The sequence below is a fragment of the Lates calcarifer genome, linkage group LG24 (genome assembly GCF_001640805.2).
Source record: "Lates calcarifer isolate ASB-BC8 linkage group LG24, TLL_Latcal_v3, whole genome shotgun sequence".
NCBI lineage: Eukaryota > Metazoa > Chordata > Actinopteri > Centropomidae > Lates > Lates calcarifer.
The window spans coordinates 10,547,167-10,571,681 of record NC_066856.1 but is presented as its reverse complement, the minus strand read 5'-3'; the positions used below and the strand labels follow the sequence as shown (position 1 = coordinate 10,571,681).

Genomic DNA, 24,515 nt, shown 5'->3' with positions numbered 1-24,515 from the left:
CCTTTATTAAAGCTTTGAAGATTGCTGAACAAAGGGGCGTCCTATGTTTAGATGATAGAATGTAAGCAACTGGTTTTCTGCTTGGGCAACACAAGACAAAGAGCCTCCTTCTGAATATGGGGAGTACGCGAGAGAGAATGAGTGAGAAAACTGAAGAGGGAGGGAGAGAGAATGAGCGTTACGCCACAAGTTGGGGAGATACTCCGTCAGATTTCAGGATGGGGATTATTTTGATAGACTGAAAATCAGGGAGAACCGGCGACTGTGAGTGGGAGGAACAGAGGCTCGTCAGAGACAAAACGCAAAGAGCGATTATTATCACAGGTGGTTCTGATGCTCTAGTGATTAATAATAAAGCTGCAGAGCCAAGACTTCACTGTTAATTAAAGTATGGAGGAGCGCTACCTCCTCACAATATGACCTATATACTACACTATATACACTATATGCTACACTTCACTGAACCAGGATAAGCTGATCCTAAAGAACAGAGCCTAGCTGATATTAGCAGCCATTACTGGTCATCAGTGTGTACAGTATGTTGGCAAAAACAAATCGCAGAGCAGTAAACTACAGCTATAAAAACTTTTCTTGGCAGAATTTTGATGTATGTTTGACATTTATGTTTTAGTTTTATGTGTGTGTTATGTGTTTTTATTTAGTGTTATTACTCGAGCTAATTTAACATGCATTCATGCCATCTGTGATGATCAAGTTTATTGTTCAACTGCAAAATATCTTAACTTAGACTTATTTTTGTTATAAAATGTTTATGTAAGGAAAACATTAACATCAGCCAGGTCAGATTTTTATCATTCTCAAGTATGCACCTCAAAAATCCAGTTTTGGTCAGACTCTGCTAAAATGACAAGTTTAGTTTGTTCCTAACATGATTTAAGACACAATACAACTGTGTTTAGTGTAACATTCTTACTTACAAAGTTCCCCTGTTATAAGAGTCTAAAGGTTGTTGACATGTGGAAATGTTTTCATGCAACTTGTTGCAGGTTGTTTTCCAGCAGCTGTATTTCATTTGAGTTGCACTGTCACCCACCTTCAATTAAGTGAAAACCCATGTGCATCTTGGATCCATAAACCTGAAACTGACCTGTTCATGCAAGAGCCAATTAGATTGCTGATATATCATGATATTAATATTATTTCAGAATGGTACTGCCTAGTTTGCTATTTTAGTTATTACTACACTTTTTGAAGCACACTTTGATCTACAATGTTTGATTTTGCTGCTTGGCACAGGTGTGACACTCACTCTCCTGTTAACTTACATACACAAACACATACCTGGTCATGGCTGGCTTGGAGGGTGCTCCCGGTGCCGTGGAAAGTCATTTGCACAGGGGAGAGGGTCAGATAGGTCACAAAATCCTTACCACTCTGCGCATCACTGTACTGCACCTGGAAGAGAGGGCAAGGGTAGATAAATTCAGTTACCTCCAAAAGTAAATACAGGAAAACATCAGTCAGTGCACAAATGACATAGAACTGAAGCTTTCAGCGGGATACAGTCTTGTGTTTTTGGAAGTGGTTGGCTTGAGAGTAAATCTTGCATGTCTAATTGCCACCAGAGCATTTGTAGACAATTACCCCCACACCATACAGAGATGGCAGAGGGGTGGGGGTGGGGGGTGAATGGAAGGGTGTGTATGTGCGCCTGTGAGGGGGCATCCGAGGGGGTAGTGATGACATCACTGGCGACCTCTCATCATTGAGAGGTTAACTCTGCAGGCATTCCTAAATGCTGTGCAATTAGGGCTGTTATGACATGATGCTCCTCTGGGACAGTCTGCTCCTGAGATCCAAGGGCTTTTGGTAATACTGCCTGCTTATCTGCCCTACTTCTCACTGGCTCTCGCTCTGTTCATGTGTGTGCATATGTCTGTTTACGTGCATATGTGTTTGCCTGGCCTACTTATGCCCAGGACAGCTGCAGGCATCTTAATAAATATGGCACAAATAGCTATGAGAACTGGAAGAAGAGAAATATCTGGCTGATGCAGAGACACAAAGGACAGAAGGAATGAGAGAGGACATTATGGAGTCAAAATGGCTTTACACTTCAATGAGCAAATGAAAAAGTAAGCTAGCAGGTATGAAAGGATGCAGCTTTGAAAATAACAGAGCTTCAAGCAGTATACTTTTGTACAAATGGACTGGATCAGAATAAAAAAGGGCTATTTCAAGATTTTCTGAGCAGTGATGAATGGAATTTGTTTAAGCCAAAATAAATGAAATGTAATAACAGCTAATATTGTACAGACATCTGTGGTGAAAACATGTTGATGTCAGTATGTGCTGAGATTATATACAATGTGTGTGTTGGTTTGTCTCTGTATATTTATTTTGGCTGAAAGGTTCTAAGTTATTACTTTCTTTTAATCAGGGGAAAATATATGTCCTAAATGTGTGTGTGTGTCTGTGTGAGATTGTGTATTTCCCTTTGTGTTATCTTCACATGATCAAAGTTCCATCTTATCTCAGCTACAGTCTGTAAGCCATACATGCGGAACTGGTGTGTACCCGCACGCACGCATGCACAGACATACATGTGCATGCAGAGATATGAATGATCAGGTGATGCCGCTTGTGAGAAGTCACACACATGCATGTGAACACACACCTGTGGACGAGGAGATGGGCCCACAGTGATAAATTGTGGAATGCTATCTGTTATGTGTATGAATGATGAATGTGGTAAAGTGAGCCGTGGAAAAAGCCTCCTCTGACAAGTTAATCTCTAATAAATTCTCCAGACTTCAACATTAAGGGGAGAGAGGAAGAAAGAGAGTTGTGAAAAAACAGAGGGGCACTTTTTGGGGGTAAGAATATAATTATCTGGTAACAAGAATCCTATGTCAGAAAGTTTGGAAATATATGAAAGTGCTAAGCCTCCTCTAAAATCTTGGGAATTCAACCTGTGTGTGAGGAAGAACAGAACTATGGGTGTGAACTCAAAGATATGGATCTGTATGTGTGTGTGTGTGTGTGTGTGTACATGTACAAATGTCCAGTATGCTGGTTCATTTAGGCAGCATAAAGGCCTGTGGTTGGGAGCCTGTGATATATGGTGTAATCATGCTGTCTGATCAGCGGGCACTTGGCTCGGTCCATCTATTGCAAGCTGTCAGGCCTCCAGCCGAGGGTGAGGCCCTTCGATGGTGCTGGAGGAAACAGGCGCTCTCTTTCAGCCTCTCATTGTAAAGAGATATATGCTTGGATATATCAAATTTCAAATAATTCCCAGCTACTCCCATTGTATGTGAGGGTATATACACGTCTGCGTATGTTCAGTTAATGGAAACTACCAATTACAAAGTATGTTTGACCATGAGAGGCCAAAGATCTGGAGGTGGTTAAATAAATCAAGTTATTAAATTAAAATCCTCAACCTTTTCTAGACCAAACATAAGGAACTCTGCACAATGTCTGTTCTGTGTCACTGTTTAACTGGCAGCATTTAGTAAAAGTTAAATAAAAATAAAGAAACTAGCAAGGAGAAACTAGCTGACCTATATAATGACCTTACCCCTGGTTAATTCAATTCAATTCAATTCAATTTTATTTATATAGTGCCGTATCACAACAAAAGTCATCTCAGGGCACTTTTCATATAGAGCAGGTCTAGACCATACTCTTTAAAATAGGTATTTGCAGAGAGAGACCCAACAAATCCCACCATGAGCAAGCACTAGGCGACAGTGGCAAGGAAAAACTTCCTAATGATCCCATTGTTGTATTTTGAATATCTGCTCTAGCATATTTTATAATAATCTCAACAGTTTTTAAATAGATTGCCATGAAATTTTATACAGATGCTCGTGTACCTCACAGGATGAACTGTCACCACCTCATCCCTTAACTATCCTTCTAGCACCACCATCAGGTTAAAACTTTAGTTTGTCCAGGTTATGACCAAATTCCTGCAAAACTCAGGAGGTTTACATTGGTCTCAGCTATACTTTGTGGCTAGTCGTTATTGACAAATATTAGCATGCTAAGAAGCTCACCGAAAATCATTTATCTATTTATTTACCAGGGACAGTGCACATATCAACACTGCAGTCACACTTATGTGCTTAAGATTTTTGGTTTCTTTTTCCTCGTCTTCTTAGAGATTTTGAGTTGGGTCTGGAAACTTTGCTGTTGCGTACCTGTAATGCCCATTGACACACTGTATGTGATTTTGTACTACATAAATAAACTTGATTGGTTAAAACAGTCAGTTTGGCAGGTCACCAATCATCACCTGGAGGTCCTTCTTTCTCGGTGGCTTGTTGATGAAATAGTGCCTGATTCCTTTGATTTACCAGCGACTCTGACCCGCAGGCAGGAAAGAAAGTTGCCTGATCCGCGAGCATCAAAGAACATTATGGCATCATCTCATTTGCCATGATTTTGCGGAAACTAAAATAACGAGCGTCTTAAAAACAAACCGTCTATTCTCCCATCCAGCCCGTCTGTTGTGAGTGCATGTTTGTATGCATCTGTGAGTGCATGCATTCTAAACAGGCCTAACTAATCATCCCAGGTCCCAACTCTGAAAACAGCCTCTAATCCACTTCCTTTAGAGACAAAGAAGGAGAAGAGTTACGCAAGGCCTGCGATTGATCGGCGGCACTAATGTGGAACGACCTCTGACATCTGGCTTCTAAAGCTGGATGGCTCCTCTTCAAATGCTCCTCTTTATTCGAACAAACACGAACATGCACAAACTAAAAAGCAATTACAGTCATAGCGCTCTTGCAGCCATGCTTGAATTTATGTTAAGTGCAGAAATTATGCACATGCTCACCCACAAATAGATTTGTATATAGAAATGAGAGGTTGCACAAAAATTCAGGCAAAGCACATGCACAAATACACAAACGATATAGATGCAAATGTCCATGCTGTCAAGGTAACTGCAAAAACAAATACACATTAGGTGTGTTGTCATGTTACTCCAGTTAAAATCACAAAAACAAGTACTGCAGGCCTAAGAACTAGGCAGAGTGCAGGCAGTGGAGAGTCAAAGAGCACGGAAATAACTTGGACTTTACTATAATAAACAAGCCCTCTCAGCCAAAGAAACACTTTCATTGTTGGTGAGAAGCAATTAGAGGTCCACGTCGAGCCACTTCAGTGGGGACCTCAGGGGTCAAGAGTGTTTGAAGCACACTGTTAATACACTTTTCACTTGTACTAATGGCTCTCAGTGTACTTCGCCCAAATCACAGAGAGAGGTCTTCAGACAATGAGACAAAGCGAGTTCCAAGTTTAATTGAAGCCAGTTGACTATTGAGAACTTGCATTCACAAAAACGATTTTCTCATGAAATATGGGTTAAAATGAAATACCCTGGTGTGGCCAGAAAAACAGAAACCACAGAAACCCTAACACAATCCAAAAAGTCATGTAATACATGTAACTATCAGTTTCAGCTGCTGACAGTCAGAAAGCTGCAATGATTCTCTATTGTAGTTTTAGGCGGACAACCAAGGATGCACAAATCAGGTTAAAATTATAAATCAAGAAGTAACTAGTCATAATAATATAGTAAATATGGCAGGACTGCTACTTAGTCTTACTTATGTCAAATTTGTCATATTTCAGGAAAGATCCCAGCATGTTATACAAATGTAATGTAGATACCTCCACCATCACTGTCATTCTCCACTTGTTTCTGCAATGGCTGGAAAAAGATGAGTATATGTTTTATGGATAAGAAAAGGTTTTTGCTTCTTTGACCTCTTGATTCGCTTGCTGCTCCAACTGGCGTTTTCTCCTCTAATTCTTATTGGAATGGTTTTCCAGACAAAAGAGACTCACTCTATTAAAATGACTTTTATAGATACTATTAGCAATTAGCTTGACATTCTGGGAGGAACGCTTATTGAGATTTAGATGAAAAGATTGAGACCACTCTCATTTCTGAACGCTAAAAATACAGCCAGCATAGCTTAGCATTAAGACAGGAAGCAGGGGCTTGAACACAAAATGAGTTTTTCAGCGTTTATGAGCTGCACTATTTCTTTGCTAGGTGCAGTAACTTGTGAGTCTTGTCATTACTGTGATACTGCCAAACTCTGTGTTGTTGTGTTTTCTTTCTTTCGTTCTTTCTTTTTTTTTTTTTTACCTGTGGATGGTTAGCTCTGTCCCTGTATTTCTTTAAGCTAAGCTAAGGCAACCAGCTACAGGTTGTGGCTTTATATTAGACACACATTTTAACTGCTCACACATGATTTTACAGTACTAGAAAAAACTACTTTTGGTGGAATGCTTTGTTTTACTAGAAAAAAATAACATTTGAGACATTACTATCATAACTTTGTATTGTTTTCTGACCACTTTGGTTTATCCAGAGAGATTTGGACACAGAAAATGGCACAAAAGGGCTTTTTTATGATGTTATTATCCATCATTAAATTGTCATCAAAACACTTGGGACTCTAGTTTGCAGTTTGTGAAAGAGCTCGCTCAGTACAGGAGTTTAAACTGGTGGAAAAATGCTGGCCAGAGTATTTCTGAGAACAGTAACTGGTGTGCAGATAATGAAGAGAACTGTTTGGATTCCAAACAAAGTGCCAGGTTAACACACCCTCCATCTCCCCATGCTGGGACTGTGCTGGCACACCACTGCTATTGCTGCCTAGTGTTGAGAATTACATGAAATATGATCAATACTATCAATAATACAAAGAACAAAGGCAAGTCAAAAAAGATTATGCTGCATATTCAAATTTGCAATATGCTGTGCTGGCATTTGAGGGTATTTGATTTAAAGGTTTGCAAATGGGCTTGATTGTGGTGTAAAAACATCATCACTCAGTTTTGCCAAACACACACAGACGCAGGCATACGCACCAACATGCACACAGAGGGCCACCATGTAAGCAGAGAGACTGTGCGCCGAGCCAGCACAGCATTAACGGTCTGATTTATACCACCGACAAAACTTGTTTTCGAAGATCGCTCTTCACACAAATATGCCGCAGAGCGCAGCTGGAAGCCATCACCCCGCCGCAGAAATCAAACGTGGTGGGATTAGCCATCCCAAAATGTATTTTCTAACGCAAATCCCAGAGTAAACACAGGGTAGAGGAATGAGACGATGACAAGGAGGTTGGAAACAAACTGTTAGAGTCTTTGAACGTTTGTACCAGATCAGGCGTTTGATGTTGATACAGAGAGATGAGAGTCAGCAATGGAGATCAGGAAGGGAAGAGAAAGAGTAGGAGGGGTGGGGGGCAAAAACGAGGGTACAAACTGCCAGGGCAGGGTACAAGGTGTAGTCGGCACCATTTGAAGTGGTTCTTCTATACAGCCAAAGAAGGAAGCGGAGAGAGGGAGAAGAACAAACAGTGTGTAAGTGTGAGAAATCCTGGGAACTGAAGTGAATGGATATCAACACCCGCCACCCGCCAAGGATAGTGTTTTCATTAACATGGGATTTCCAACATAGAAGTTCTGATTCCAGCACAGAAACGAATACGGCCCTCCCTTCTCTCTAAATCCATCTCCCCAGTTCAGCCTGTCATGGCTAGATAACATAACTCAGCTGATTGCTATCTCTGCTGTTATTGCTTTTGGACTTAGCAGGTGGACAGAACTAATAGATGCAGTAGATAACATTCAGCTCTTCCAGACACAACCTGGAATGTTATAGTACAGTATGCTGAAGAGAATATTGACAATTTCTAACAGGTGGCGATATCCTGTGTCATTAAGGAGTTTAAATCTGACCCATATGAACGTGTAAATGACCCTACACTCATGATTTGAGACGTCGAACCCTACACGCTTCATGCTCACTCAATCAAACTGGTTCATCTGTCAGGTTATGCTTTATGCTGGTTGTCAAAACTCTGCAGGCTGGTTAAAATCTCTGCTACAATACACAAAGTGGTTCTGTCATATTTTCCATTTGCGCAACCAGAGCACAACCTCAGGAGAGATGTAATTTCTAATTCTTGCTGTAAAGGTGCTACATTCACTGTACCTGCCAGTTACTTAGGAATATGGCTTATGGTATTACAGTATGCAAGACAGAAAATAATGAGATGCCTGCTTACTGTTCAGTGTCTCATTGTTTTTATGCACCTGGGGCAAAACAAATCTAACCTGATCATTATACATTGTGAGCAAGAGACAGGATACCAGAATGCAATTTGGAATTCAAATCAATAAAACTAGGGAGCGTGACTTTTTTGAAACACAGTAGACACAATTTAAAGAGACATCACATTCTTCCTCTTATAAGTAAGTAAAGTAGAATTTAAAAGTAATGGAACACACTTTTGCAGGGCTTGTTACTGCCACTTACTTATATTATCAATAGCTTATGGTGGCTAATGTTAGCTAACATTAGCAAAGTTCAGATAGAGATTGCTTCTATATTGCACATTACTAAGTCAGTTTGTTGACTTTATGACTCTCCTCCTACTATGGTTTAGCAAATAGGTAGCATTTGTATTCCCAACTATTGTGTATGGCGTTAGATTAAAGCATGATTTATGGTTCAAATGATATACATGTGTAAACACATTAGGACCACAGATCCTAAAAATAAATCTGATTAAAAAATGTGGTGCACACATTGTAGAACAAAAATCTTTCCTGAATAAAAAAAAAGTTTCTATTCATCCTTAAAATCAGGAGAAAAATTAATCCATGTTTAACACATGGCTGTCCACTGGCTGCTTGTGTAATTCGGAGTCGTATAACTTGTCATCAATGCCTGAGGAATCATTCTCAGTATTGGTCCATAAATAATAGCAGCATGTGATGACACACACACACACACACACTGGTCTTTCGTCCACACTTCCTCTCTCGCTCTGCCCATTTCACTCCCCTCTTCTTCATTAATTCGCTCAACCGCTAAATCACTCTAACTCTGCCAGTAAGCTAGTGTGAGGCCATGTGAGAGAATAAATCAGCAATGAGGCAGTGCATTTGTCTCAGTCCAGGTGTGGATCATGGCTCCATTTTAAAGTGAAGGAGAAAAAAAATCATTAGATTTCCATCAATCATTGATCCTCTATATAAAAATCTCCTGCTCACTTTAAAAATGGGTAAAAGTTAATAATCTGAAGTAGCGGTAGTCTGTGATGTCTATTAAGTAATGTGATGGCAGAGTAAATGGGCAGCTGGTGACTGCAATGCTGAGGGCAAACCATTCAACATCTATAAACTACACAAACGGCAAGAGAAATGAGAGAGTTAAAGAGGTAAATTTGTGGAAGCAATAAGAACAGAGGAAGCAATTATGATGGAGGTGCAGGAAAGAGCAAAACGTAACAATAATAAACTAGAGAGAAAAGAGAGAGAGAGAGATACAGGGACAAAGAGAAAGGGAGAATCTGTTACGTGGCTCTTACTCAGTACTTCATCCTTGGTCCATGTGTTGTCTATTACCTCCTGCTTCTTTGTTTCTGCCCTACTTCTAGCACACATACCCACAGTGCCAACAACACGCCAGCCAAATTAATAGGAAATACACACACACACACACACACACACACTCACACACAAACACACAAACATACTGGAGTAAGTGCCAGCATCCTTGCTCCAAGCTGGCGTGAGTACAACACACTGTTGCTTATCCAGTCAGAGCTTCCACCAGAGGCTATTTTCCAATCAAATCAAAAGAAGGGCTTAGCAGGTAGGTCCGGCCCTTTGTCTGTGGAGCTGGATGGATGAAACAGACACTATGAGAATGTCCCCGGTGCTTGCTTAGTTGCTTTAATCCAGTGTTGGGCAGTCATTGTAATCCGCTCACTTGGATAACATAATTACATTACAAAAACAAAGTTACTAATCAGACCAGGAGATTATTATCAAATTACTGAAAAAATCTTATGGTGGATCTGAGCCCTTGTTTGTTGTTGAGTGTGGTCGCGAGAAAGCCGGCCCCCAGCACAAAGCGGCACATTACGTGTCCAGTGGAAAAGCAGACAAGTGCAGTTTTTGGCAAAAACATTTGAAATCTGTGGTGGTTTATCCCACAAAAACACATAAGAATACATAAGCCTTAAAAAGTCTGCCTAACATCGCTGTGTAGGCAACCAGAGGTTCTCATTACAAACCCACATGATATGAAACATCCCCTCAATGGAACACATATTGTCTGCATGTCTCAATTACAGCCTGAATTCTTCGCTTAAGAAACACACACACACACTCACACACACTGAAAAATGCGAGAGCACTGATGCTTCTGTGTGTATTTACTCACAGAAGCCCATGTAACAGTGCACAGATGAAAATATATTTATAAACATGTAAAACAGGTTATGGTTTGTACAGTATGAGAACGACAAGGACTTAAACTTCACACACAGGCTCAGCCCAACTCTTCCATTTCCACTAAACAGAACCTGCTGTGTGTGTGTATGTGTGTGTGCATATGTACAAGTGTGTTTGGGCTTGGCCTGGCAGCAGAGCTCTCTCAGGTTACACACACACAGGAAGGCTCAGAGCAATAACAAAGGCCTTTCAAAGGAACCCTCAGCAGGTTAAGATAAAATGTTTTCGCTCAAACTGATAAAAAGCATCTGCAGCTTAAGTGAACAGGCGCTGGTATCAGTGGCGTGGTATGCGCCACAGATCGGCCGGCGCAGATTAAAACGGAACCTGGGTTGTCTTCTTATTAGACACAAAGAGAGCGAGTGTATGTGTCTGCTGTGTGTGTGTGTGTGTGTGTGTGTGTGTGTGTGTGTGTGTGTGTGTGTGTCCAGTCTGGTAATGACAGAAGCACCTGTGAGGTTTAGTTCCAGCTCTAAATCCACAGCCTGCCAATAATGTCCACAGTGAGAAACAGAAAACAAATAGTGTGTCATTGAGCAGTCCTGCACTCATGAGTCTACTTGTCTTGTTGCAGCATCATTGTCATTACACTCTTCTTGTTCTCAGATAGGCATTTCTAAGCAGTTTTGTCTACACACACACAAACATATGCAGCAGTTACAGGTGATTCGAGGTAGAGGTCATGCACAACATGCTGTATACATGTGCTCTGAAATGAAAGCCTGCATCTCTTAAATGGAGATGTTTCAAGTGGTGTGTGTGTGGCTGTGTTTGTTTCTTCTGTACAACCACAGAGGTTGACCAAGACCACATTCTTATTTATAGGGATGGCCCAGAAGGAGAAGACTCAGGCCAAGGGGGTGTGTGCGTGCATATGCCTGTATGTGTGTGGGGGGTCATATTTATGCATGGTCACGCTAACATCTGTGCTGTCACTTTAGCATGTGTGTATACTGTATGACTGTACCACAATGTGTCTGCAGCTCCTACCAAGTTTAAATTATGACTTTCATGACCTAATTGATGCCAGTTAAAATGAAATACGAGCCTACATTCCACAAGTGAAATAAATGTGAAATTGGAAACAATTGGGCCTCTGTGGTGGGGCTTTTACCCAGAAAGAGTACCAACATAGTGCAAAACTGTACTACTTTAAAGCAAAATTTCTGTGTATTACAACTAAGGTTTCAAATTTGAATCAGTAAAGTTTGTCTAACCTGGACTTTGTTGAAGCTATGTTGCTGTGTGACTGCCAAACAACAGAGGTAAGACTTTTTCTGGCTCTACAGACACCCTTGTGGCAGCAGGTCCACCTTGTTGCATCTCACCTGGAAGCCCTGGATGCGAGCCAGGTAGTCCAGCTGCTGTGCAGGCTGCACTGAGACGCCACAGGCCAGGGTCGGGTTCTTCCCCTTTATGGGCAGGGAGGCGTCGGCAGTGGGCGACTGACCGTTGAGCAGCAGCTCCCTGGCCATGGTAGCCGTTGGGCTGGGTGAGGAGGCTGTGCTGCTGTAGTATGGAGGGTGTCCGGGGGGCAGTGGGGCAGAGCAGGGCCCCATGTCTTTGGATGTTATGTAGTTGACGGAACCACCGCCGCTGCCGCCACCGGGGCCCGAAGCACTGCCCCCCTGCTTCCTGCTGGCCTCCATCTCCTGGTAGACGTCGGGGCTGAGGTGAAGAAGACCTTTCTGGGCTGGGAGGGGGGTCAAGGGTCAAGGAAGAGGAGAGGGAGGATGGATGGAATAGAGAGTGAGATGATAGAGATGGAATGAGGGGAGGACAAAAGGAACAAAATAAGGGATGGATAAATGGATGAATAGACAGAAATGAGAAGGTGGAAGAGTGTTAGGTAGAAAATGATACAGTAGAAATGGTGTTTATAAAGGAGCAGAAAGGGACAAAAGTGGGTGATCGAGGGAGAAAGAGGAGAGAAAAAGTGTTATTATTGCTCTCATTATTAAGCATCAAAATTTTTTGCACACACACACTCCTCTGCCACTCACTACCAATGACTTGGGGTGTTTGTTTGGGGCCATTCATCTGCTCGGGTACTAGACATGAGATCCCAGACCTGTGGCAGTAAAACAAGACCCAACCCAACCTGACCCCATTAGACTGAGCAGAACTGAAACCCGATTCAGGTCTGGGGTCAGGTCTCCATTCCTGAAGACAGACCTGTGAAAAGCTCTAGTTTCTGCATGTGTGTGTGCCTAACGTGTGTGTTTATGTGTGTGTGTTGGCTCCCCTAAACTGGCATTCCATCACCGAACATAAATGACAGTTTCATGTGATTTGGCAGTTCCGAGCACTATCAAAAGTGTCTGCTGGGAAACACACAAAGCCTCTTTCTCCCTCACTCTCAAACACAAACACACAGAGACACAAACGGAGCATCTACCAATATCAACAGAGCGGCTATGACATCATTGATGGGAAACAGCATCGTCAGCGAACTGGCACCCTGCTTCACTTATAGCGTCTCTTCAAAAGCAGGCACGTCACAAGCAGGTTGGGTCTCAGATCAAGGTTCTTGTGAGAATATTTCAGTGGCTTGAGGAAACATCCCGAGCGATTTGGATCCAAGAGGCGGAGGCACCTTTGTTGTCTGACCGGCTTTTCTTTAACAGGATGCAGCTCGATCCAGACATGCTGTGGTTCGAGCCAGCTGAGCGCAACAGCGCTCCAAGCCTATGTTTCGATCCAGACCATTTGGATAAATCTCATTCATTTATGTTGGCTTCCTGCGCTCTGACATCACTGTCCTGAAATGGTCATGACAGGTGGAAGGAGGAAAACACCAACGGGGCTGATGTTCGGTGCTTTCGTCACTTTTGCGGCTGCAGCGGAGGCGAGAGGAAGGGATGTGAGACGTGAAAGGAGAAGTGGACGACGACATGTGAAGGGAAGAGAAAAGATAAAAAAAGAATGATGAGCTGGGAGCCAGTTCAGATGGAAGAGGAGGTGGGGATGAGTGGATGTGAAAACCATGCGGAGCCTCCGAAGCCCAGCCAAGGTCACCAGAGACAGGAAGACCAGCTGTGTATGTGTCTGTGCATACGTCTGTGGGCTTGTTTGTGTGTGCGCACCGACCAACAGCTGGGAGAAAGCGCTGGAGTGAGCGCATGACTGACAGGCCACTTCCTGTTTGAGTTAACATTACCATCACTCTCACACACACACACACACACACACACACACACACACAGACAGAGGGCTTTAGCTTACTCTAGTCTAGAGTTTCTGGGAACCTGCAGACAGTATTTCCCATTATGAACAATGAAGTTTGCGTTCCTTTCCAGAGGACCAGAAAAACTGAAGGAAACAGCAATGAAATCCAGGACTTATTACTCATACTACAACAAACTGCCCTACGCCAGCAATGACACAACTGCTAGGATTTTTTCCCCCCTCCCAATCATGATGACAACTTTAATTTGAATTTACACAAGTAAAACTTGCAGGCCTGTGCATTCTGAATGTAGCGTCATAAAAAATGAAAGGTGTTAGCCAACATGACATCAGCAGTGGACAAAGAGTATTGAAGGGGGGTGAGGGGGGTAAGCGGTGAACATAATCCATGTGAGTGTGTGTGATTGTCTGCTTAAGGGTGCGTGGGCGTGCATGTGAGGATGTTTGCATGTGATTGAGTGCTTGAAGCTGGTTTCAGATGGCAAGCGAGAGCGTGAGAGCAAGAAAGAGCGAGAGTGAGACAAAGGAGGAGAGACAGTGAGAGTGAATTAGTAAGAGTGACGGAGTGTGTTTGTGCGTGAGGATGTCGGACAGCGATTGTGAAATTGTGTACATGAAGTGGGAGCGAGTCAGAGAAAGGGGAGTGCGGGGGGGGGGCAGAGTGAGGCTGAGAAGTGGGGGGGGGGGCGAAAGAGTGAGGGAGAGTATTTGTGGTGCTGGATCCAGGCAGTTTCGGAGGGGTCCCACCCAGGCTCGGCGTCCAGTGGGCCAGGGGAGCGCTGGAGGGAAGCCAGAGCCAAGCATGAGACTGATCGAAAACAGATAGGGCCGAAGCCCGCCGCTATAAATCACCACGGTAGGAGCAAGACCTTCACATAGTTCACACATGCACACAACGAGCAGATACGAGTGCACACGCATGCATGCACGCACACGCACACACACACACACACACACATATGCACAGCAGGAAATGAAATGTGGCAACTCGAGTGAAAAGCCCTGCTGCAATACCCATGGGAATAAAAGGGAGAAAAATCACTCTCTTCTTACTTCTTTTTCTTCTTTTCTTTTTGCGCTCCCTTCCTGTCTCTAAGCCACCCTGTTTGTTGTAGCACTACATCCCACAGCTCACCAGGGCAAAGGACACTAATACACACACTCTCTCTCTCTCTCTCACACACACATGCACACACACTTATACACACACAGGGAGTTCTTGTGGGTGCCTGAGGTGTATGTGTGTGTTTTGTGTGGAAGAAGAACGGAAGTACAGAGCAATAAATGGACAGCCTCTGACACATGTACCCAGTTTCTCCCAGTTTGCCTTACATAATGCTGCAATGCTCTTTATGTGGAGTGATAGCTGGTCAGTGCCACCATTACAGGAATGTGGACAACAATTTGTATGCTATCTTGGGCTGACAAACTCAACCAATTTTTGATGCTGTTTATCGCCAGCATTTTTTCAGCCACTGCCATTCAATGCATTTGTGTCCTGTAACTCCTCTGCCTGTGTATATAGCGGTTTTACAGTTACTGGAAAAATTGCCCTTTCTGGCGTGGGACTAAAATTACTTAGGCACACTCAGACAACAATGTTCAAGTAATGGCTACATTGTCAAATGGAACTCTGGGGCCTGTATTATTAAAACAGACTTGCAGTACCCACCAGCAGCCACTGGTGTGAAAGGGCCTGATGAAGTCTTCTTGTAGATGAATTTTTTTGGTTCATATGCATATTCTCACCAAAACTCATTATTTGTGTATATTGAGACAAAATTCTTTCTCATAACAACATTTGCAAAGCCACATTTTTAAAATATTATTGTGCAATGTTTACATCCATGTTTCCTTGCCAACAGTCTTCTTCCCCGCTGCCTTTGTTGGCGCATTGCTACAATAGTTGGATCGTAACCGCCATCGACTGTCAATCAGTGGAATATTGTAAAACCAACAGCAGGATGTGAATTACGCCACAAGCGTGCTTGCACATGTACGTCAGCCCGATACAAACAAACTGATACAAACAAAATGGGGACCGACGCGTAAAACATTTCTCTATAGTGCCTCTTAATAGTAGGAAGGAGCATAGCTATGAAAACAGCTTCTTTAATTTAAACACATGTAAAAATCTATCAAGAAGTGGATGTGGAAATATCGACAAGATAAACAACTAAGTTTTGATCACACGGAAACAATTCAAGACAACATATTCTCTGCTCTTTGTGTGTGTTTTTTTTCAAGGGTTTTCTCTATAAACACACTTGAGCACAAACTAAAATTTAGCACTGTTTATCACATTATAAAAATGCTACAATCATGCTGATGCCAGAGCTTATTTTTATTGAGTATGCTGCAATTTCTGCAAACTGATTCAGTTATTCCCGTTTCTATTCAATAAACAGCAAAGTCAATCAAAACAACAGACAAACCAGAAACATCTTCCATTCAGCAATCATAGTCACACACACAGAAAACTGAGACCAGCTGTATCTGTTTGAATGAGTTGTAAATGGTGTTTATGCAATAAACATTATTCAGACATTAGCGTCGTGTGAGTGTTGTGCGGTTTGGGCAACTTTAAAGAGGTAATTAGCAGACAGTTAGGCCTCACGCTGAGTGCGAGATAAACTATGAGCGGGAATGGCACTGGACCAAAGACACTCCAAGCCAGCAAAAGGAATAAGCACAGAATAAGGAAGACTTCGTTTCCCAGGGGGCTCCGCACTGGAGGTATTGGGAAATGCCTGGAGCTTGGGCTACCATAGAAACCACAACCACCAAAATAGTTTATCCAAGAGAACAATCATTTATCTCTAAACACAATTTAGATGATGTATCTTTCCAAAAATTGAACTAAATCACAGATATGAGTGGTATATGAGTTGTGGCAGGGGCTCCATCCTCATCTGGATTCTGTATATCGAGTCTGGACCGGCAATGAGCAAATACAATGAGTCTGAATGATTAGTCTTACCGGTCTGCTTTGTACTTTTCAACATGAGAAAGCTGAAACATCACATCCATTCTCCTCTCCAGACTCAGGCTGGATACCCCGTGCTGGCAGCACTGCCAAAAGCCTCCATTAGACCCGAGTGACGACAGCACATTCAAATCTAATAAGGCTATCTGTTTGTTTTCCACTCTGCTGCTCCACATCTCACAGACTCTTCATTTGTCCCCTAAACTGCTCTTTCTCAAGCTGCTGGCATTTACTTTGCTGGCATTTGGAGTGAAAGTGTTTGCAGTGTGTCGTTTTACAATGACCGTAAATCTGCTTGAGCAACACCATGACTATGAATTCTTTGCATAACATTGCTGTCAGGCACACACCATGTATCTCCATATTTTCTCCATCATTTTCTTCCCATACATCAATGCCACTGCTCACCTTTTACATCTGTCTGTATTAGCAAGTATTAACTGCTATTATTAAGAGCTTGTGACTAAATCTTGCAATGTTCAACATTCTAAAAACACAGGTTTTTTTTTTCATCAGTGCTTTTGGACGTGCAAGGTTTCCACCCAACAGCAATCATAACTTATTTCACCTGCAATAAATATGAACTTCCTTAACTCTTACACCATGTGGAATAAATGACAAAGTAACAGTGCTGCCAGACAACGAAGACCAGGGAAACAACTGAAAATAGAGTATGAAGTCTTGAAATAGCATTTTGACTTTGGTGAGAGGAAGGCTTTTTCATTGTTTTTATTTTGATTACAGTAAAGACGGCCAACTTAACAACAGACACAGCTGATAGAGACCAGCTGTTTCCTACAACACTACATCCTCACACTTTTCAGTGAAGGGTGCTTTGAGTCCTTTACCCTCTATAAATGATATGTCCCTTAAGGCCATCACATTCCAATGAAGCTCTCTTGTATTTGTCTACAGTTTAAAATGTCCATTTTTCCAAAAGAAGGGAAGACTATCTTTTCCATATCTTGGCATTTGTTTCATATCTGGTTCCATTTTTGAAAGCGACAGATGGACACAGGCATAGCTGCATGTTTACATGCGGTTAAGTCAGCTGGGTATATATTAGCTTTTTGCAGTAAAGGATATCCGATAATGCAGAGGGAAACTAAACAAGACTTACCCCTTGAACAAGAAGATTCCACACGTGCATAATAATCTCCTAGGAGCTATTCTTTCTTCTTTCCTCCATCTTATTTATTTATTTTCTTTTACTTATCTACAATTTACAGTTGTGGTCAACTGTGGTTGTCTGTGTGTTGGTTTTTGTTTTTGGGCAGAGGGATGTCCTGTGGCACGGTGAGTGCCATTCAGAAAAACAAAATTCCTTTCCCGGTACAGTTACTGTTTTATTCATCACTGACAATCAATAAGAAGACCTTTCAAAGAAGAAAACATGATAGCGACCTCCTGACAGCAAGGAAGAAGAGACACTTTGTTGTATTTGGCTGAACAAAAAGAAAAAGTCAATAAAAGAAGACAGTGTGTGCAACATTTAAACAAGAACAGGACCAAGGACGTGGAATAGAGTATGTGTACATGGCGCATGAGGCACCAAATTTACTTCCATTTGCACAAGGGCAGATGGAAATTTACTAAATTTACATCATGCTGATCCTCAGGGTCAAGGGGACACCAAGACCATGAATTGGCCTTAGGAGATGCAACTATGGTAGCAGCAATATGAGGCTGTTAACATGCTGATGAAGCAGGTATGATGTTAACTTTACACTTGTTTATCTGTTATGAATGCTAGTGTATAACATGCTGCATGATGAACTGCAGGACTATATATGAGACTGCTTAAATGTGAACTCAACGATGTATATACACAACTGTAGTTATATCCTATATGTATATGTTACCAGACTTCTTAATGAGTTACATGCACTTCCTTTGCAGCAGTGTTTGTAATGACGATTAAGTTACTTCAAAGTTCCAGTACTTTTATGTTAGTTTGCCTACAGCTGGCATGTGTTACAGCTAGGTGAGATGTATCTTGCTTCATATAAATCCTCATATCATATCATGACATATCCTGCCTCATGATGCGCTTTGTGTCTCTGTGTGTGTAGGATTAAGGCAATGTGTGTGTGCATCTGCGCTCCTGTGTGCTTGTGCGTTAATCCTGAGTGAAAGGCTACGTTTTTTGCACAGGAAGGCAATGGGGGGCTCCCCGGAGGGCCTCAGTGTGCCGGCCCTGTAAGCCTGTGTGAAAGAGCCTGAATTCGCAGGCTCCCCACGAGGACGCACGGCCGATTAAGCTGACAGTCAGAGGCCCATTGACCAGTCACAGAGATTAAACGCCGGGCCATCTTGCCGGCTAAAACCACCTGCGGAATGGAGGAACGATGCAGGGCCAGAGAGGAGGAGGAGAAGGAAATGGAGAGAGACAGGGAGACGTGCGGATACTCACTGTTACTTGTTGCTTCGGTAAAAGACGCCTTTTGTCCATTCCAGCCTTTGTTGTCCATCTGTAGTGATGCAGAGAGCAGGAGAGAAAGGGGAGGTAAGAGAGATGTAGATTCTTGAACAGACAGCTTCTTCACGCATGTCAGACAAGTTCCTTCCTACTGTTTGGGCCACAAAGAGACGAGCGCTCACAGGAGGGGATGCTTAAGGAGCCTAGTGTCTGTCTGGGCCAGCTACTTAATTAAGGGGGTTGTCAGTGTTTAGTGACTAAAAAAAGGATCCTATTCAATGTGTTACTTCTGCTGTGGTATGCATGTGTGTCTGCACAAACACACACAGCCACAAACACACGTGTGTGAAACGGAAAAACAAATCATTTCTGATGTGTGTGACAGCTGAGGAGATGACATGGTTGTAAACAAATGCACCCCTCCTCCCCCTTTGAACTCATCCCCCACCCACCCCCACCCCAAGTCTCTTCACACTTTTGCACAGATCACCCACAGTCCCACGGTGGGAATGTAGTGCAACGGAGCTGCCAACAAAAGGGGAGGTAGGGAAGGACGGAGCGAGACAGAGAGAGAGAGATCTAAAGAAAGACAACCTATCCTACAAAACAGGATCTTGTTTAATTATTCCACAGAGCTCGGGGTTGTCTAAGGATCTAAACAGAAGTAGGGCGTCCAACTAATTCTTATAGAGATGTTTTCAGAGTTGTCAAGCCAATGCGCAGCCATGTATCAGCTGGTAACTCCATTCTGTCTAAATATTCTGCCGTGAGTGTAACCAGAAAGGCCTCACTGCTTATTTCCAGTACAGCAGACTCTCATTTATCTGTAACCTTAGACATCAAAACACAGTGGTTTATAGAGCTAACAAATAAAACATGCAATGATGCGAACAGAAATTCAATAACTTGTGTGCAACATTTGACATTTCCTTGTCGTCACATGCAACCAGAGCTTATTCACTGTGCAGGGGGGTTCTGGACTTTCAAAGATGTGGTATGCTCAAGCCTGAGAAATTTTTCAGGGATAATTACAAGACAAAACTGAACATTTGACTGTTTAGCATGAGGTTTAAGGCAAACTGGGTTGTGGTTTCTTTAGAGGATACGACTTAGCTTCACAGTCATTCTGATAAGAGCAATGTGTCATCCTTTAGCTGTATGGTATGGCTGTCTGAATATGATATATGCAGCAGCACATATCTAACTAATGAGCTGTCTGGGGAATGCTGAAGAGTCCTGGTTCGCAATTCCTGGTTATGTAACATCATCTCTATCTGAATCTGCTCCCTTGAGCTTTAAAAACCAACGAGGTGAATAAAGATGATGGTGATCAATGGTTGCTTGCAAAACACATTCGGTTCAGAGGAGCTGAACAGGTTACATAATAGGTCAGCAGCGCTGGGACTCGTGATAAATCTGAGAATCGACTGAGTATCAGTATAGTATTCTTGAATTCTGCACACGGCTGTAGAGATGAGATAGTGTATAGACAAAATAAGGGCAGTGCAAAGAATTTATTTTATGTAATCTGTCAGCACACAGCTGCACTGGTACCCACCGACCAACATCACCATCCAAAACAAGCAAACAAAACAAGCAACCTGATCACAAGATAACTGTGATGGAAACTGTGATGACATTTTACAGAGCAGTCATTGGACTGTCATTGGAAATCAGTGTGCTGACTTCCAAAAGGCTTGCACCTGTGTGTGATGTGCATAAAACTACACTCCTCCTTGAAGGATAATGAAAATCTGAAGCTGCAGTTCCTTTTCTTCAGTTAAGCACTGACAGGATACTGTACATACAAACTGTCTGAAATTTATAATAAACTATGCTTAAAGTGATAAGGCCCTAAAACAAATAAACAGTTATACACCCTAACAGAGTGGGAGACATTGTATATAAACTGTCTGTTAAAGTTATTGTAAGTAACAGCAGCAGAGTTTGTACCTCGGTGGGGTTCTGAGAGACTGTGGAGGCCTTGTATCCCAGCTGCAGCAACATCGCCTCGGCTGCGTTCCGCTTGGCTACCTTCTTGTTGGGTCCTGTTCCTGTGGCAACCTCGTTATTCACCTTCACCTGCACGTGCATGGATGCAAACACATGCATGGGAACAGACACACATCCATGTCAAAAATACATAGATATGAAATGAACATATGCATTTAAATGGCAGTATTATCAGATTCACATTTGAATATCAAGGCTGTACAGACACACCTGACTCCTGCCCAGGTGACAGTGGCTCACATGATGTCTTAAAATGCACTTTTTCCATGACTTTGCTCTAGTTTTCACACTTCCAGTCCATAATGCTTTGCTTTGCTTTCTGAGTAGAGTCAGCCGTGCAACTTACATCGCACAAAAAAGGCTCCATGTGAAGTGTTTGTTTTTCAGTGATCCCAAAACATTAAATCTGTCTACACAGAATGTAAGCAGATATTTCCAAGAGAATATCAGACGTCGTTATGTTATGCAAACAGACAATTACACTGTACAAATAACATTCTGGGAGCCAAAGCCTGTGAACAGCCAGGCCTCAGTGCACTTACTCAAAGTGGTCTGACATGCTCACTAAGTGCTCGCCTGAAAGCATCAAGTAGGCCACAACATACAATGAGAAGGAAAACCTCAATAAATTACCAAATTAGTTAAATAAACACATTCAATTCTTTTATTAAATTTTAAAAGATGATCACCCCCACAAAGGCTTCTGCCACAAAATGGAGCCTTTTTCAGTAACTAGTGATGGGTTCAGACAAAAGATGTGAAAACAGAGACAGAGACTCATTTGAGCCCTGCTGCTTACCGAGGGAAACAATGTGGAAATTTTAGAAGAGTGAGTGGACTCCACAAAAGGAACACACACACTCACAGGGACTTAATGTGTGTATCAAAGAGGCATGGAGAATAGGTTTGAGGCTGAATTACTGCCCGACGCTAAGAGAAGCTCTGTTCTTCATATGAAAGAAAAGATTTACGGAAAAAGAGACAAAGAGAGAGAGTTTGACTGGCAAAGAAAGAGAAAACTGCAGTTAAAAATGTTGCACATAAATTAAAACGGACTGGGTTTTGCCAGCTTTTGCTGGTTGTTTGTCTTTGTAGCAACAGCAATAATAAGGACTTCAATTTGTCTTCAACTCATTATTTTCCCTTGCAAATCTAAATGTTCACTCTTAACAGAATATAATAGCTGTTTGATATAAATGTCTTTCATGACTGCAGTCCTTCCAGTTTTGGCCAGTTTTTATATTTTCTATTCTACCAAAAGAGAGAGAGACTGAAAAGCAGTTTTCAATACTTCTCTCATCCACAAACACTCACACACATGATATCTACATGTGGACTATAACCTGGTGACTGTGAGCAACTATTGCATTTACATGATTCACAGTTTAAAGAGACGCCTGACTTTACACAATGTGCTCAATTATCAGGTTCAGCATCAGAGGACATGTCTGGCTTATGGTTCACAGTTCATTACAGCATGACTGAAAAACAAAATTACTACTTTTTTGAATTAATGTTTGATTTTTTCAGAATATTGCTTTAATCTTGCTACAACTGAATTATTAGCATGCATGTGCTAAGAGAGACTGGCAGAAATGAGAGTAAACGTTAATAAGATAGCTTTAACTTTCAAGCCTGTAAAAGTAATGGGGATAAAATAGAGACAGACTATGCCAATTCCAATCAAAAACTAGGCAGATTTGAGTTAAGGCTGAGAGTAATGTAATGTAATGTAATCACTGCCAAGTCTAAACTGCACCATGAACTAACTGACAGGTTTGCAATAACTTGCAGAAACAGCAAACTGTTTTCCTGTTATCTAGTAATGATGTGGCTTTTTTATGTATGATCTCTAATAGTTCATGCAACTCTGAAAAAGGTAACTGTGGTATCTGATGAGATTCCTTCCCCATACAAAGTCCCTGCTCCGTTTACTGGATTAGTGATAAACAGCAAATCATCCATAACTTTGTTAAAGGTTAAAGGTCACTCCTCAGCAGGACCATGAAATTTTATTCTGTTAATGAATACTGGCTCCTTACTACACAACCACAGGCCAATATGTTTCTGAAGCACAGAAGACAGTCTGTGTGCTTTCTTTACTAGCAACAACAGCTTGAAATGGCAATTTAACAGTATAAAAGAGTTGGCTGCTCCACTGAGGAAAACAGGGCTGTAAAGATGGATGTTCATCTATTCCGAGCTTTAACCGCATGCAATAAAAATAATGAATATTAAACAGAACTTTTCAGGGGGGAATGGGGAGGATGAGAGACAGAGGGGGTGAGAGAAGAGCAGTGAGAGAGGTCCAAGATCGTAACAGTGTACAGAACAGAATTTATAATTAAATTATAAACCATTTTCCACATACAAAATGGTACCAGAGCTAAAATTGACTTGTCTGCTTTTTATATGTGGTGAAAAGCAGGACACAGCTGTACTACCAGCTTTGGTAGGTTTACATTCCAAAATAACCTAACTTGAAACACATTCTCTTCAATCTTTAAATTCGTTACGGTATGTGAGCATTAAGAAATAACACAGCACTACATTTTCACCATCTTTTAATGCAGTTATAAGTCTCAGAAGCTGTTAATAAATTTTGCAGCTGACAACAGGTAAAGTGACAAAAAATGTTTTTTTCTTGCAAAGCAAGTTAGTGGTCTAGAATTGGAAGAGCTCTGATTTTGAATGCCAGGCAGTTGTGGCACCATATGCAAGTTCAAACTTAGCTTATTTTGAACATAGTGGAGGAGCCACCATACAGGTTTACTGACAACTTAAGATAGAACTTAAAATTTACGCCTCCACCAAGCAGGTGCAAGTATTTCCTTATTAACAGCTGTCGAGGAGGAATGTGTGAAAAGTTGGGTGACATTAATGACATTCAGCCACAGAAAAATATGATACATACTTGAGGATTGCAGTAGAGGCTTGTAAAACTGTGGATGTTTTTGTTGATGTTTTTATTATTTCTGACTGCATTCATGTGTGATACAGCCATCCTCAAAAACATCAAAGTTAGTAGCATCTTTGTCCATTTTAACTGAATGATGCACAAGGTGAAATGTCAAACTGCAATAACGTTTTGATTACAGTAGATAGTGTAGGTACAGGTAGTGCACCTGACAAAAGTGGAGAAACTAACTAGTAACAAAACTTTGAACTTTGTGTCGACTTTACACTCAAACATAGGATCAGCTGGCACAACAGGCTACAGAAATGAGAAGCAGAGCATTTATGTTGTTAACCCTATTTGCCTCAGGTCTTGTCCTACAACATGAAGTACATTGGTTTGTATGGGATTGGGCTGGGAGTGCACACATGGCAGAAATAGGAAACCAGATTATAGTCCCCAGAGGAAACTAAGAAACTTGTGTTCTTGTGTAAAGAGGTTATATAATGCTGCTGGCTTCCTTTGGCCAGACAGAGAGGGTTTATTCTTGTTCTTGCCATTGGCTTGTTCCCCCTTTTGAACCTAGTCCAAACAAGGTAATAAAGTACCTCCCCAACCATATTCTTCATCCATCAACTGATACTCTGCTCCTTTGATTCATCCATTAGAGTAAAATTCAGCAGATGATCGTTAAACTTCTTGAC

General features: G+C 41.9%; 1 protein-coding gene across 1 annotated transcript in view; it reads right to left on the bottom strand.

Annotated features, from left to right (window-relative positions):
* The window catches only part of stau2 (staufen double-stranded RNA binding protein 2), an 82,790-nt gene that overhangs the window by 26,113 nt on the left and 32,162 nt on the right, over positions 1-24,515 (bottom strand). The window contains 4 exon segments of the mRNA XM_018673991.2: positions 1,303-1,416; positions 11,637-12,001; positions 18,897-18,954; positions 20,856-20,984. Coding sequence (XP_018529507.1) covers positions 1,303-1,416; positions 11,637-12,001; positions 18,897-18,954; positions 20,856-20,984 — 666 coding nt within the window.